The sequence below is a fragment of the Artibeus jamaicensis genome, unplaced genomic scaffold (genome assembly GCF_021234435.1).
Source record: "Artibeus jamaicensis isolate MK-2021 breed Jamaican fruit bat unplaced genomic scaffold, CSHL_Jam_final contig_3126, whole genome shotgun sequence".
In the NCBI taxonomy this organism is placed as follows: Eukaryota; Metazoa; Chordata; class Mammalia; order Chiroptera; family Phyllostomidae; genus Artibeus; species Artibeus jamaicensis.
The window spans coordinates 436,440-450,692 of NW_026521723.1; the positions used below are offsets into that span (position 1 = coordinate 436,440).

Consider the following 14,253-nt stretch of genomic DNA (forward strand, 5'->3'; position numbering starts at 1 on the left):
TAAACATTAAGAATTTCTATTGCCTACCCATACAACAACCAAGTACAAAGAGAAAATAGAAAACATCCAAGATGCACAGATAAATCAGACACATAATTGTGTGCTTGGTGATACTGCGTGTGATGAGCCAGTGCAAGTTCTCTGTGCTGAGTAGATAAGATGGTCACAGCCTCAAACGTGTGGACACTTCTCAGTCCATACTATTTGGTGAGTGAAATGTGTCTTGCGTGCTTTCTAGGCTTGATGGATGAAAGCAACACTCTTCTTTGCAGGTCTCCCAAGAAAGAGGCATCCGAAATCATGAAGACTTATGCATGCCTGAGCAGAGTTAAACAAGGATGCCTGATCTCTGGTCCAGGCAAGTCTTTTCTTGTCATTTTGCAGGTTAGTCCACAGGTTCATAAAACCTGAAGTGAGCAGAGACACCTACCTCTATAAACGCCTTATTTCCACCCTCCAGGGGAATCAGGAGCTTTTAATAGCTGACCCTATTTAAATATTTTAGATAGTCAACAAATATTTTCAAATACTAACAATTTAATAATTGTTTACTATACCTCAGGCCCTGTGCTGGACATTTAATATGTACTTTTTTTCTCATTTAATCCTCATAGTGACCCCTTGGAATAGAGGCTATTATCAACATTCATATTTTGTATAAAACAAAACTGAAACTTAAAGAAGTAAATTGTCTAACATCACAAATCAGCTCTCCCCAAGAGTAAAGTTTGATAAGTCAGTTATTCACTCTGAGCTCCTCAGTTTCCTTGTCTTTGAATTGAGGTAGAGTCTTCCTCTTTCAAGCTGTAAAACTTGAGTTACATAGATCACAATCAGTGACCAGCGGTGACTGGAGAAAATTCATTCACCCTAATCTGTAGCCCACAGTCCCTTCCGCTCTAAAATGTGAGACTTGCCTCCGTTAAGCGTGCTGGCTTTACCTCGGGAGCCTAACTACATCTCCCACAAGGCACTGCGCGTGGCTCCAGGAATGCCTTCCGCCTGCTCCTTCAGCTTCCCCTCTGTGGCTCCTACAACTCCCACAAGCCCTCTCGGCCCCAGGTCTCTGCCCGACCTGGGGTGGAGGCGGAGGCGCGGGAGTTATGGAGGGGGCGGGATCTGCAGGGAAGTGCGTCAGAGGAGGTGCAGGGAGAGTAGGGCGCTGTGGTCAGAGCTTGAGGGTGAAGCTGGCGGAGTAGGAGGATGGGCGGTGAGTGAGACGGGTCGGCAACGCTGGGCGGGGGTCACGTAGCCGTTGGAGATTTCCAGCGGTTTAGGGAAGGGTCTCCTGCCCGTGCGGGGTTGTGGTGGGCTGGCCGCAGTGGCAACGTGACGGTGGGGTGGTCCCTCGGCCCGGAGGTCTGGGGAGGGGCCTGGTCGGGTCCCGGGGGCCCCAGATCAGAGGCAGCGCCAGGCTTCTCCTCCCCAGCTTCGACCAGCGTCAGCCTCCCTCTGCCCCTTGGTGCGCCCCGAGAGGTGACAGTGCCAGATGTCCGACTGGGGAGAACCGCCGCTCCCCAGGCCGGGACCTGTTAAGGTCATTTGAGAGCCCCAGGCTGAAAGAGGGTTAAAAAGAATAAAAACCCAAATCCAACTTAGAGAGCTGTCGTTAATAATTGCAATTGCCCTGAGCTCTCTTGAATCACTCCCCATCTTCCAAACTCTGTAACCCCAGTTTGCAAGCCTGTTTTCTTGCTGCTTTGTAAGGTGTTTGGTGCGGTCATGGTATATATTTGCAGTATTTGACTCAGCTGGATACGCCTTGAGTCATTTTATTGCGGCCTTTTACTACTGCCATTGAGCCCGTGTCCACGCCTTGGGAGTGTTCATATTTTAATTCAAAGTTTTCTTTAAGGTTCAGGCGACAGCATTTAGTTTGCAATTGAGGAGGTTCAACATTATAAGGGATGGGGAGAGTTGGTAGGAGGAGAGAATTTGGCAGTGTAAAGGAGCTTGGTTTAGCGTTACTGGATTAGGGGCGGATTGGTATCTAGCATTATGTGTTATTGTGTTCTCCTTGCTATTCTGTGCACCAGCAACAACTCTTTGAGTTCACAAATACCTTGAACTCAGTCTTCCAGACTCTAAACCTTGTTTTAGGGTTTCCCTCTTCAGAGTAAACTGGGAGGAGTGAATTTCCTCTGCTTCCTTTTCCTATGCCTTTTTCACACTCAGACCCAGAACTCTAAATGCTCTGCAGCTTGTATGAAAATTCTGTCTGCAATTAAAAATTTACACATGGTACATTGCTGACTCTGGGCTTGTCTGTTGTTTGTATCTGTAATGTGTATGTCCTTTTCAGTGTTGTCTGTTTTAGTGTGCAGGTGATAGACTAGAGCACAAGACCTCTGTCTCCGTAGCATCCTGGGTATGTGAACCTTCAATAAGTACTTACATGATAATGACTTTTGTTTTGAACTTAATTAAAAGTATACTATTTAAAAAAACCTAATGATTAGACATTAAATAGCCAAAGAATGGGGACTAACAGGTGACTAATTTCTTTCAAAGTAATCTTTGTCCTTGATTGAGTCTAACTTTTCTTCAATTTTTATACAGAGCAGTCTGAATGCCAGAATGGATAACCGTTTTGCTACAGCATTTGTAATAGCTTGTGTGCTTAGCCTCATCTCCACCATCTACATGGCAGCCTCAATTGGCACAGACTTCTGGTATGAATATCGAAGTCCGGTTCAAGAAAATTCCAGCGATTTGAACAAAAGCATCTGGGTCAGCTTCGCTAGTGATGAGGCAGATGAAAAGACTTATAATGATGTACTTTTTCGATATAATGGCACAGTGGGATTGTGGAGACGGTGTATCACTGTACCCCAAAGTGTAGAGTGGAATAACCAAGAAAGGACAGGTATTTCTCTTTCTGTCTCCTTTACCTATTCAACAACAGACAAAGTGTTATGATGTTGGCCTAATTATGTTTAAGCAGGTTTGTGAGTTCTTTCTCCCATCAGAGAAATAAATCTTACACGTCTCTTCTTTCCATAGCTCCTTCTGTCCCCTCTACCTTCTGTGGCTTACCGTTGTACTCATAAATATTGGCTGGATGAGTAACTGTCCTCCTTATCATGGGAAGACATTTAAAATCTTTGTACTTATTTACCTGTTTGTTAAAAGCCTTTTTATTAATGTCACATGTCATTAGGAAATAATTGGAAAATTATATTGGAAGATTTTAAATACCTGGTAACTGGTAGAAAGGATTAGTATTCAAAATCAAGTCAATAAATATGAATTGATAGTCCTTTTATGTGTTAACTGTGTTTTAGTAGAAATTATCTCTCAGATTTATTTTGCAAGCATTCTCAACATTTAAAAATTTTAATTTCCAGTTATTAAAACTGAAACTTTAGAGCTCTTTGTAAGGAACAACCTTACATTTTGTTATTATTTGTGACTACTTCTCACAGCTCACAGGCTTGAGTTGCCATACATCAAAAGAATGGTAGTTGTAATTCAAATGGGAAAAAGAAAATAGTGTGGAAGAGTGGAAAGTTGGTTAAAATTTATTGTAGGATGTTTTGGTCTATGAGAACATAGGAGTGCTTAATATTTGAGTCTTAGCAATCATTTATCCTTCATTTATCAAATATTTATTGTATGTCAGGTTCTAGGGCCTAGTAGCTTGGAACACATTAGAGAAAGTCAAAATAAAAATTCTTCTGGGATAGCTACTTACATTCCAATAAAGGGTAACAGGCAATAAACATAACAGTATAACAGTACATAATTATATAGTATATTAGAAGATGACATGTGTTATGAAAAAAATATACCAAAATAGGAAATACATATGATGTTGGTGGGCATAAGTTAGGATATTCGGCAGGCAAAATAGCCTCCGACAGGAAGTTACCACTGGAGTAAAGACTTGGTATACGTGAAGGTGTTGGCCCAATAGGTAATTGGAGGCAGAGGGAATCTCATAGGTTGGAAGAACCGCTTCCTGCAAAGGCCTTGTGTTGGGAGCACGCCTAAATAGTCAGGGTCCAGCAGGAAACCACTGGGCTGACGTGGAGGGAGAGCGGGGATTCTGTCTGAGATGTGTGCCCTGGGAGTGGAAGTTAGGCAACTCGTGCAGCGTCCTGTAGGCATGATGAGGACTTGAGTTTTTACTGTGAATGTGATAGATCCATTATGGGGCGTGGGGTTAAGCAGAGGGGAGCTGATCTGGTCATCTAGGCTGCTATGTTGAATACAGGTGTCAGGCATTAGTGGAAGCCAGGAGACTAGTTAGGAAGCTTTTGCACAAATTCAGGTGAGAAATGAATGTGACTGAGACCATGGTGGTAGTACTGAGCAGTGGCCAGGTTCTAGATATATTTTGAAGGTAGAGCCTCTAGAACGTAAGTGGCAAACACAAGGCCTGCGGGCTGAATCCGGCCCTCCACCTTGTTTTATCCAGCCTGGCACCTTGTTTCTACCCACCTGCAGCGCTGAGCTCTCGCTTAACTGTTAAGGAGTAGTTACATTTACACAGTCCTAAAATTACATTCGGCTCTTTGAAGGCAGCTGCAAGGCTGATGTGGCCCCTGGTAGAAATGAGTTTGACACCCCTGCTCTAGGATTTCCTGATGTGGGATTTCTTGCATGTGGGCAAGAATGACTGAAGGCTGAGGAACTGGAAGGTGGAATTGCCATTACCTGATATGGGGAAGATGGCTGGTGGAGTAGGTTAAGAAGATCAGAGTTCCTATTTATATCAGTTTTTATCCCCTCCTCCTCTTTTCTAGTCTTACACATCTATTCTCATTCATTTTACTGCTCCTACTCTCCCCACCCCCTTTCTTGTGCCCATGTCTCAAGCCTGCCACTGAGAATCACTAGCACCTATTGGGCATTGATTTTATATATCAGGACTAAAGAGGTTGCTGTCTCCACTGGGAATGTCTTTCTGTATCACTTTTTATTTAATTACCCAAAAGAGATTTTTGTTAAATGCTTATAATTAAAACAAGAAACAAACCTTGTTATTCCTGTTCCAGAGTCATTTGATTTGATTACAAGATGCATGAGTTTCACACTAAGTGAGCAGTTCATGGAGAAATTTGTTGTTCCTGGAGATCAAAATGCCGGGATCGATCTTCTTCGGACCTGTGAGTACTTTGTTATCAGCAGGACAATTGGGGGGGGGGGGATAGGAAATAATTTAGCTCTTTTAACTCTGATTTTTGAAACAAGATGAGTTAGTACATTGTGTAAACTTGAAATATGATCTCTAACAGTGTCGATGTGTTGATAACATATTCGAGAAGTTAGATACACACCAAATTGCAAATAAGAAATTAAAAGAGGCACAGTAACACATTGGATGACAAAATTCAGACCCTTCACAAGGTGTTACTAGTGAGCCCATGTAAAGAAGAAGTTTAACAGGGGTAAGGAATAAATTCCCATATTTGAGTTAAACACTTCAGTTACCTGAGTGCAAATAGGAATATGTGAAAACAGTTGACTGCAAGCTCTGTATGGCTCAGTTGCATGAAAGTCCTGCCACAAATGTTAATCCAGGCTTAAGTGGTAGTAACAAAGGTGTAGTTGTCAAAAATAAATGAAAATATTTTTAGGAACATTGTATTCCTTGAGGGTCAGGCTACCCAGGATGTACTGTCTTCAGATTTGGACCTAGTTTCCAATCGACAGAGATGTATTGGAGCTTTCCAGTACTGTCATGAGTGATCATGACATGATCATTCATGACAAGAATGATCATGTTATGAGATGAAACAGTGATTTAATGGCAGGTATTCAATTTTGTGTTGCAAATACATAGGAAGAAGTTTACTTACACTAACAATTTGAAGGAAAGAGAAAAGACTTTTATGTGGTTCTAGAAGTAAAACTGGCATTAAAGGGTAGATTTGGTTTGGAGTTAACACATTGCTAATAATTAAAATAATTTAAAAATGGAATGTGATGCTTTGTAAAGTCATTGACTTTCTTCCCATGTGGTTAAAGGAATTTATGATAATTAATACTGCCATTAATTGAGTGCCAAGTATATACCAGCACCTGTACTTTGGTACTTTATGTACCTTTCAACAGGTTTTTTATCATTAGCACTCATTGACTCGTTATTCCTGCCATGGGTCCTGTAAGGACTTAGATTTGTGTGTATGTAGAGCCAGAGCGTGTGCTTCAGATACTGTGTGTACTGCCCTGTCCTGCTGAGATGAGGAACTGCTGACTCTTAGTGTCCTTTTGCTTCTATCAGGACCCAGTGTGCTTTCCATTCTTTTGAGCAGTATGCTTTAGAAAGAATCCTCAATATTCCTTTCTTAGTTTTGAGAAAAGATCTAATTAGAATATGAAAGAAATTGCCATTGTGGAAAAAGTGTCTGGAATCATGGTAACAGTTTTATTCTCTCTTTTTAAAAATCAGATCTTTGGCGTTGCCAGTTCCTGTTACCTTTTGTGAGTCTAGGTTTGATGTGCTTTGGGGCCTTGATTGGACTCTGTGCTTGTATCTGCCGAAGCTTGTACCCCACCATTGCCACGGGCATTCTCCATCTTCTTGCAGGTGGGTCTTGTCATCATACTAAACATTTTATCCTCCTTCTGTCTCCCTAGAGACCAAAGAATTGTAATTCTTACACATTTGTATATTTTTGCCCTGTCACATTGCCTGAAGAATACTTATGGTCCTCTTATCTAACCGTGTTTTGTTTTCTAAATTTTCCTCCAAGGTCTGTGCACACTGGGCTCAGTGAGTTGTTATGTTGCTGGAATCGAACTCCTCCACCAGAAACTGAAGCTGCCTGAGAATGTGTCCGGGGAATTTGGATGGTCCTTCTGCCTGGCCTGTGTCTCAGCTCCCTTACAGTTCATGGCTTCTGCCCTGTTCATCTGGGCAGCTCACACCAACCGGAAAGAGTACACCTTAATGAAGGCATATCGTGTGGCGTGAGGGGGAGGCCAGCTGCTTTACAATTGCCATTTTAATTCTTTTTTAAGAGTAATACTTTCCCTTGTCACCCCCTCCCAACTGTTTTTAATTTAACATTTTTTTGCTGATATTTTATCTTGAAAATCCACTTTATTTATTCACACAATTTTTAAAAGCACTAAAATTTATATGCACTATTTGGAGTGATTCCATATTTCAAACAAACTGATCTAGGGTCTGAGTCCAGACAGAAGGAGGCGGGTGGGCACTTGGCACAAGTTGGTTACAGAAAACCAGTGGTGGGGAGTTGACCTGGAGCACGTTCTGCTGGTGTCTGTTAGACTTTTCAGTAAAGTGATTAATTGTATTCACTCACCTGGAAATTTTACTTTTATTGGGAAACCTCATCATTTTCAAAACTTGTGTTCATTTTGCTGTTATAGAAAGCCAGCCAGCCAGCCAGAAGTATTAGTGCTGTTTTCAAAGACTTAAGGTACATAAAATAGGGAAATTACCTAGAATCTTTTTCCCTAAATATTGTCATACAGTGTCACTGAAATGGAATATGGCAGCTGTCTATCTATACCATATCTGTCTACAAGAAAGGAAGTGAAAACAGTATTTACTCGAAATTCTAGCTTTGTAACCACAGGAATTACAGTTCAGCCAGACAACAAGATTAACCTTATTTTATTTCATTTCTTAAACTCCCCTTAGTAAGTCAATAGGATTTTCAGTACCACCAAACCATTTTGGACTTTTGTTCCTTTCCCCTTAACACACCAGGCTTATTCAAAGAGTGCTTTCTGTTTAATACTACATGGGGGTCACCCAGTAAAATTCTCCCACTGCTATCTTTATTTCAGCTGAGTACCATAAAGAACGGTCCACCACAAAGACCCTCTGGAGTTAGGAAGACTACTACAGCCAGGCTGGTCGTTAGCTTCTAACTGTGGTCTTTATTTCTTGTGGTGAAATGATGTGCCTTTCCTTGCCTAAATCCCTTCCTGGTGTGTATCAACATTATTTAATGTCTTTTAATTCAGTCATTTTTTTGATAAAATGTCTATAAACATTGAGCTTTTAAAAAATTTATTTATTTATTTCATTACTGTAGTACTTGACAGATTTTTTAAAATGTAATTTAGTAATTTGTTACAATACACTAAATCTGTCTTTTATAAAAAATACAATAAAAAAATGAGAAGAGACTCAGTTGATTTAAGTTTCAATACCTTAGCATAAAAAAGTGCAAGAATCTGAATGAGCATCTCTGTGGTTCTCTGGGGAAATGCACTGTCGCTTTCTAGGCCTGTCTTTATGTCTAGTGTCGGGGTCTCTATTTTATCTTCCTGGAAATGTGGTAACCTTGCCCCCATTAGAAAATAAGAGACTCTTTATCACTTATGTTTTAGAGTTTTAAATTATGTTTTCAAAGTAGTTTTGTGGTCTCATACTTAATGTGGCTATTTTCTCATAAATTCACTTCATGGCTGTGGATATTTGTGTTCTATATTAAAGAAATAATCAAGTGAGCTTTTGACTTCCAACAAAGCTAGTATCGCTCTGCAGCTGATTATTGCCTATGAAATGGCTGGCTACTCAGTTTTCTCCCTAACTCTTGAAGTTTTGTTGCCCTTCAGTACCTTCTGTGGAAAGTAGACAGAAAAGCTAAGCGAACAAATCCAAAACACTTTTGGGAATGGGATTTTAAAATTACTGAACAGGGCATTTTTGTATTGGGAATTATTTTAAACAGTGGTCCCTGCCTCTTATCACTCCAGAGCTGCCTGTGGCTGTCACCGCAGCCTGTGGGGGCGCAGTCAGAATTGGACCTTTGTGGTATAGCCTCACAGTAGCATCCTTTCTTACGGAAAGCTGGCACCTTAAGTCCTGGCGCTAAGTATGTGTTGTAGTTGGTATTTTAAGCACATTGCAGTGTAGCTGAGATCATCCTCTCCTGTGTAGACATTTTTCTTTGGAATAAATAGGGCTATGTTTTATTTGATGTGATAAATACAGTTTTTCAGCTGTCTCATAATTCTAAAGAGGTAGAATCATATGAATTACTGATGTCCGACCTTTTTTAAATTAAACTAATACATAAAATGAGTGGCAAGTAAAGTCCTATTAATCCCTTTTCATCTAATCTTTGAAAGTAACTCCCAAAGTAAAAAATGAATTTTCAGATTTTTCAGAACATGAGCTTTATGGCAATGTAAGAAGCCTGTTTTAAAAATCTCAATTTTATGGTTCCCAACCTCATGAGTAAATGATATGAATATCTGCTATCTCCTTTTCTGCAAAATACTCATTTCCAAGTTTCTTAAAAGTAGCCATAAAAACAGTAAAAGTTAACATACCATAAAAAAGGCAACAATAATTCTGGAAGAATTTCTTTATTCAGTTAACTGTGCCTACTGTCTGTGTCCCAGTACACCAGAGTCCCACGAATTTAATAGCAATGTGTTAAAGTTCCGCCTGCTCTGCGTGTGTGTGTGTGTGTGTGTGCTGGGGGGAGGACAGACTTTATAATCACTTAAAGGTGAACAGATTTAGTCACACAAGTGAGAATGAGAAGACCATACAATAAATCAATTTAGAGTTTGATTGCTCTGCTAATTCAAAGATGATATTAAATTGTAGACTAGCAATTAAAACTTACTATATAGATTCAGTCATCTTCAGTTGACTATAAGGTACATAATGTGAGGGCATTTTAAAATTTAACCCTCATATTGGCTTTCATTTAATGAAATGAAACAATCTGTTGAATTAACCTGATTTACCAACAGCAACAGTTGCTAAAGTTTTCTGCAGCTAAAGGAGCAGGTAATGGGTGCAATTCTGAAGATGCAAATTATTTCATGAGCTGGATGCAGCTTTGCCTGGCACAGATGGGTGGAGTCATTTGTCCTTTCAGACCTGTGCTCATTAGGAAATAATGATTCATACCTTGAAAAGAAAATTAAAACAAGGAAGAACATCTGTAGATAGGAGATCTTTTGTCTATTGCACATCAGGTGTTCAACACAATGTAATGAGATACATTTTTCCCTGGGATCAAATGACATGCCAATGGCCTGCAAATTCATTATGTGAAAATTCTAAATTGCAAATAGAATAAATTAGAATAATTGCTTCCTATATAGAAGTTACTGTGAGTTATTTAAATCTTCAGTGCTAAAATTTTTGTTGGCAAAATTAATACATTATTCGACATTAACATTGACATGCTTTCAGCAAACCTGTATAAAGATTCTATCTACCTATTTATATTTGCAGTTGATAAAAATATGAAATAAGAGAAAGATAATTCTCTTTGTTTCCACCTTTTAAAATATCTGAGTTTTGGGGTAATGCATCACATTTCTTCCCTTTTATTTAAAATTTTGCTTAGTTTTTGAGAGAGGAAGGGAGGGAGAGAGACTTCCATAAGCTGCCTCTCACACACACCCCAACTGGGGACTGAACCTGCCACAGAGGAATGTGCCCGGACCCGAATCCAACCTGCAACCTTTCACTTTGCTGGATGAGGTCCAACCAACTGAGCTGTACCGGTTGGGGCTCATCTTTCACCATCTGACTCAGTGTCTCAGAATGTGAACGTGACCTTACCTTTCCTGCGGAGCCATTCACTCCCTCCCAGTTTTAGACTTGTCTTGGTTTTCTTCACTCAGCTTGTATTGTCATTGGTATGTTCACTAGGGGCTTTGATTCTTTTATTCCCATATGTCTCTCTTGGCACCTTTCTTCACAGTCCTTAGCCTTGGCCTCCTGGTTTTCTTATTTTCAGCCTCAAGGTATCAAAGATGGCTGTTCAAAACTAAAAGTGATGCAGGGAAATAGATCATGCTCTAACTTTAGCTGCTTAACAATTTTAATCACCTCTGACTGGATTTATTATTCCTTGCCACACATTTTCCAAAATCTCTAGTAGAATCTTATTCTTCCTTAAATTCCACATTCTCTTTAGTGAGGGAGTATCGGAATAAATTGGTTCCAGTTCCTCCAAATCTCACTTGTTCCTCTCTACAAAAGAAGTGATGAGTTACCTGATTGGAGAGGTGACTGGGGTCATAGCACCCACAAAAGGCGACACAGTGTGTGGTGGTTAGGTATTCAGCTCTGGAGACAAAATACTAGGTTTGCAGTCCCAGGTCTGTCACTTAGCCCCTCCCAGCCCACTCCTCCCACCCCAGCAGTGTATCACACCTGCCTCAGAGAGTTGCAACGAGGGTTGTGTCAATTTGTTAGCTTAAAGTAGCCACTCAGAAAAATGCTGGTTCAGACTGGCTGCGTTAAGAGGGCATGGAGTTATCAAACCTGTGAAGCTGTAGTTCTCAGCCTGGGCTACACATTGGAATTGCCTGGAGAATGTTAAAAAAATACGTTTGCCCTACAGATTCTGATTTAGTTGGTCTGGGGTGTGGCCAAGTCACTGCAGTTTTTTAAACCTTTTCGAATGATGCCAGTGGGATAGCTATGTTTGAAAAATATGCTTGAGAAAATTATGTTTAAAAGCAAGAAATGTTTCTTTCTCTACTAGTCAGATTGTTAGAAGGAGACAGTGGGCTCTGTCAAGTAAAGAGACCTGGCACAAAGCCATTTCCCTCCTGTGCTTCCGAAGCAAGCTCTTCTGCAGATGACTGGCTATGTGAGGCGGGAGCCAATCCCGCACACTCTTGTCTGGTGATGTGTGTGGAGAGTCTGCCTGCAGGTCCAATAGGCCCCGCCCCCCCGCCCCCTTCCCCGTGGGTGGCTGGTTGAAGATTCAGATTTGGCAGGAGGAAGTAGGAAGCCTTGGTTTTTTTGTTTTTGTTTTTTTGTTTTTGCTTTAATCCCAGATTACTTTATTTAATACAGTACTTTTCAAGAATTCTGTAGCTGGTATGATGAGGCCTTCATAAAGAAAATGAAAACTTTGATCCTTGTCTGCGTATCAGTTCATTGCATTCCTACTATTGGGTGGAACCAGTAAGGACAGATGCATAAGTGATAGGCATTAGTCTACACAAGCCAGAAATGCTTGAGAACAGACATAAAATGAGGATAAAATAGTATGTGCCTTGATACGTTATTGTGAGGGTTAAATAAGAAGGTACATAGATCCTGAAATGTAAGAGCTCAATAAATGTTTGGGATTAGAGGCTAACACAGCACTCGGGGAGGTGGCCTGTGCCTGGCCTGCGGGGTCAGGCTCTAGTAAACACAGGAACTGGAGCTGTGGTGGCTTGTCAAGCGGCTGCATGCGGGCAGGGATTAAAGCTGGGGCTGGTCCTAGCTTTGAGGAGGAGTCTGGTTTCCTGTTAAGGTTCATTTCAAAACAGCTCAATTACACAGGCTTTTTAGCCAACAATGCTAAAGGTCATGTTTTTATCCTTTTTCTCAAACAGGGTGGGATCTTTAGTCTTTTGATGATTTCTCTAAGTATCCATTGATGATTCAAGATTAGCTTGTAAATCTGTCTTTATCTTTTTTAAATTGGATTTAGGTCCACTGAGGGGATGGGAGGAACTTAGATTCCTGTGGCTTGTTCTCACTCTCTTGAAATCAACTACTGCCACATACAGTGCAATTTGATTTGGATGGTTAATTATTTAAAAATTATAGTTGACATAAAATATATTAGTTTCAGGTATATGACATAGAGATTCAGCATTTATATACCCTACGATGTGGTCACTATGATACTTCTAGTAACCATCTGTCACCATCCAAAGCTCTTAAAATGTTAGTGACTGTATTCCCTGCACTATATCCCCATGACTAATTTATTTTATAACTGGAAGTTTGTACCTCTAATTCCCCTTCATCTTTTTCACCCACCTACCCTCCACCCCCTGACAACTATCAGTTTGTTCTCTGTGCATGTGAGTCTGAGGCAGTGGATTCTGGCACACCATAAATTCAACCACTGGGCATTATTCATGAGCACTTCCAGTAAGTTGCACAGAGGTATTTTCCTGTTGCACTGGACTTAAAGGAGGATTCAAAGATATGAAAGGTAAGAAACTATCTTTAAAAATTCTAGGGAGAGTTCAAACATTGGGGCTACAATGCCTTCTAAGACTCATTTAGAGGCAGCCAAACCCATTTTTGCCTTTTATTGTTTATACTATTACAGTTCTCCTTGCTATTTCTCCCTTATCTCCACTCAGCCCCCACCTCCCCATCCTCAGGCAGTCCATAGATCACTGTCCCTGTCCATGGGTCACGTATGCACATATATGTTCTTTGGCTGATCCCTTCACCTTCTTTCAACCAGTCCTCCTAACCCCCCAACATCTGTCAATTTGTTTTGTGTATCTATGCTTCTGTTTCTAATTTGTTCGTTAGTTTATTTTATTCATTAGATTCCACATATAAGTGCAATCATATGGTGTTTGTCTTTCTTTGACTGGCTTATTTCACTTAGCATAATACTCTCCAAGTCCTTCCATGCTGTCACAAAAGGTAAGTTTCCTTTTTTACTGCTGCATAGTATGTCATTGTGTAAATGTACCAGAGCATTTTTATCCACTCATTTACTGATGGGCACTTACACTGTTCCAGATCTTGGCTATTGTAATTAATTTTCCTATAAACATAGGAGTGCATATATTTTATTGTGTTGGTATTTCAGGAGTCCTAGAATACATTCCCCGAAGTGGAATTGCTGGGTCAAAAGAGTGTTCATTTTTAATTTTTTGAGAGTAGTCACTGCTTTTCACAGTGACTCAGCCAGTCTGCATTCCCACCAAAAGTGAACTAGGGTTCCCTTTTCTCCACATCCTGGCCAACACTTGTTTGTTGACTTATCGATAGTAGCCATTCTGACAGCTGTGAGGTGGTATCTCCACAGTGGTTTTAATTTGCTTCTCTCTGATGAGTGAGATGATTAGTGATGTTGAGCATTTTTTCATATGTCTGTTGGCCATGTCTATGACCTCTTTGAAGAAGTGTCTATCTATTCAGATCCTTTGCCCATTTTTAAAAACTTGAACTGTTTGTTGTACTGGTGTTAAATTGTATTAGTTCTTTGTATATTTTGGGGATTATACCCTTACAAGATGACATATTATTGGTGAATATGGTCTCCCACACAGTGGATTCCTTTTCATCTTGCTGGTGGTTTCTTTAGCTTTATGAGCTTTTTAATTTGATGCCATCCTATTTGTTTATTTTTCCATTGTTTTCATTGCCCTAACTGTAAGAGATGTATGGGCAAAAATATTGCTTTATGAGATATGTGACATTTTACCGACTATGTTTTATCATAGAATTTTTATGGTTTCACGACTTATATTTAACTCTTTTATCCATTTTGAGTTTATTCTGGTGTGTGGTCTGATGTAAGTTGGTCTAGTTTC

The 14,253-nt window shown here is 40.2% G+C and overlaps 1 protein-coding gene across 3 annotated transcripts; it reads left to right on the top strand.

Annotated features, from left to right (window-relative positions):
• The first annotated feature begins 1,100 nt into the window (after positions 1-1,100).
• CLDND1 (claudin domain containing 1) lies at positions 1,101-7,268 on the top strand. Of its 3 annotated transcripts, none has more exons than XM_037142721.2 (5): positions 1,101-1,210; positions 2,560-2,866; positions 5,001-5,111; positions 6,398-6,535; positions 6,702-7,268. In XM_037142721.2, exons 2-5 carry the CDS (start codon positions 2,578-2,580, stop codon positions 6,920-6,922), a joined length of 759 nt encoding a protein of 252 aa, XP_036998616.1. In that variant the 5' UTR covers positions 1,101-1,210; positions 2,560-2,577; the 3' UTR covers positions 6,923-7,268. The 3 variants fall into 3 exon arrangements, with proteins under 3 accessions (XP_036998616.1, XP_036998618.1, XP_036998617.1); XM_037142722.2 differs by lacking the exon at positions 1,101-1,210 and adding an exon at positions 2,338-2,368; XM_037142723.2 differs by lacking the exon at positions 2,560-2,866 and having other exon boundaries at positions 1,132-1,210.
• Positions 7,269-14,253: the final 6,985 nt, after the last annotated feature.

Bases quoted from the DNA above. Each gene is read 5' to 3' on its own strand.
- CLDND1 (XM_037142721.2), top strand. From the start codon at position 2,578: ATGGATAACCGTTTTGCTACAGCATTTGTAATAGCTTGTGTGCTTAGC. The intron at 5,112-6,397 runs GTGAGTACTTTG...TTTAAAAATCAG, and splicing joins GATCGATCTTCTTCGGACCT to ATCTTTGGCGTTGCCAGTTC. The intron at 6,536-6,701 runs GTGGGTCTTGTC...TTTTCCTCCAAG, and splicing joins CATTCTCCATCTTCTTGCAG to GTCTGTGCACACTGGGCTCA.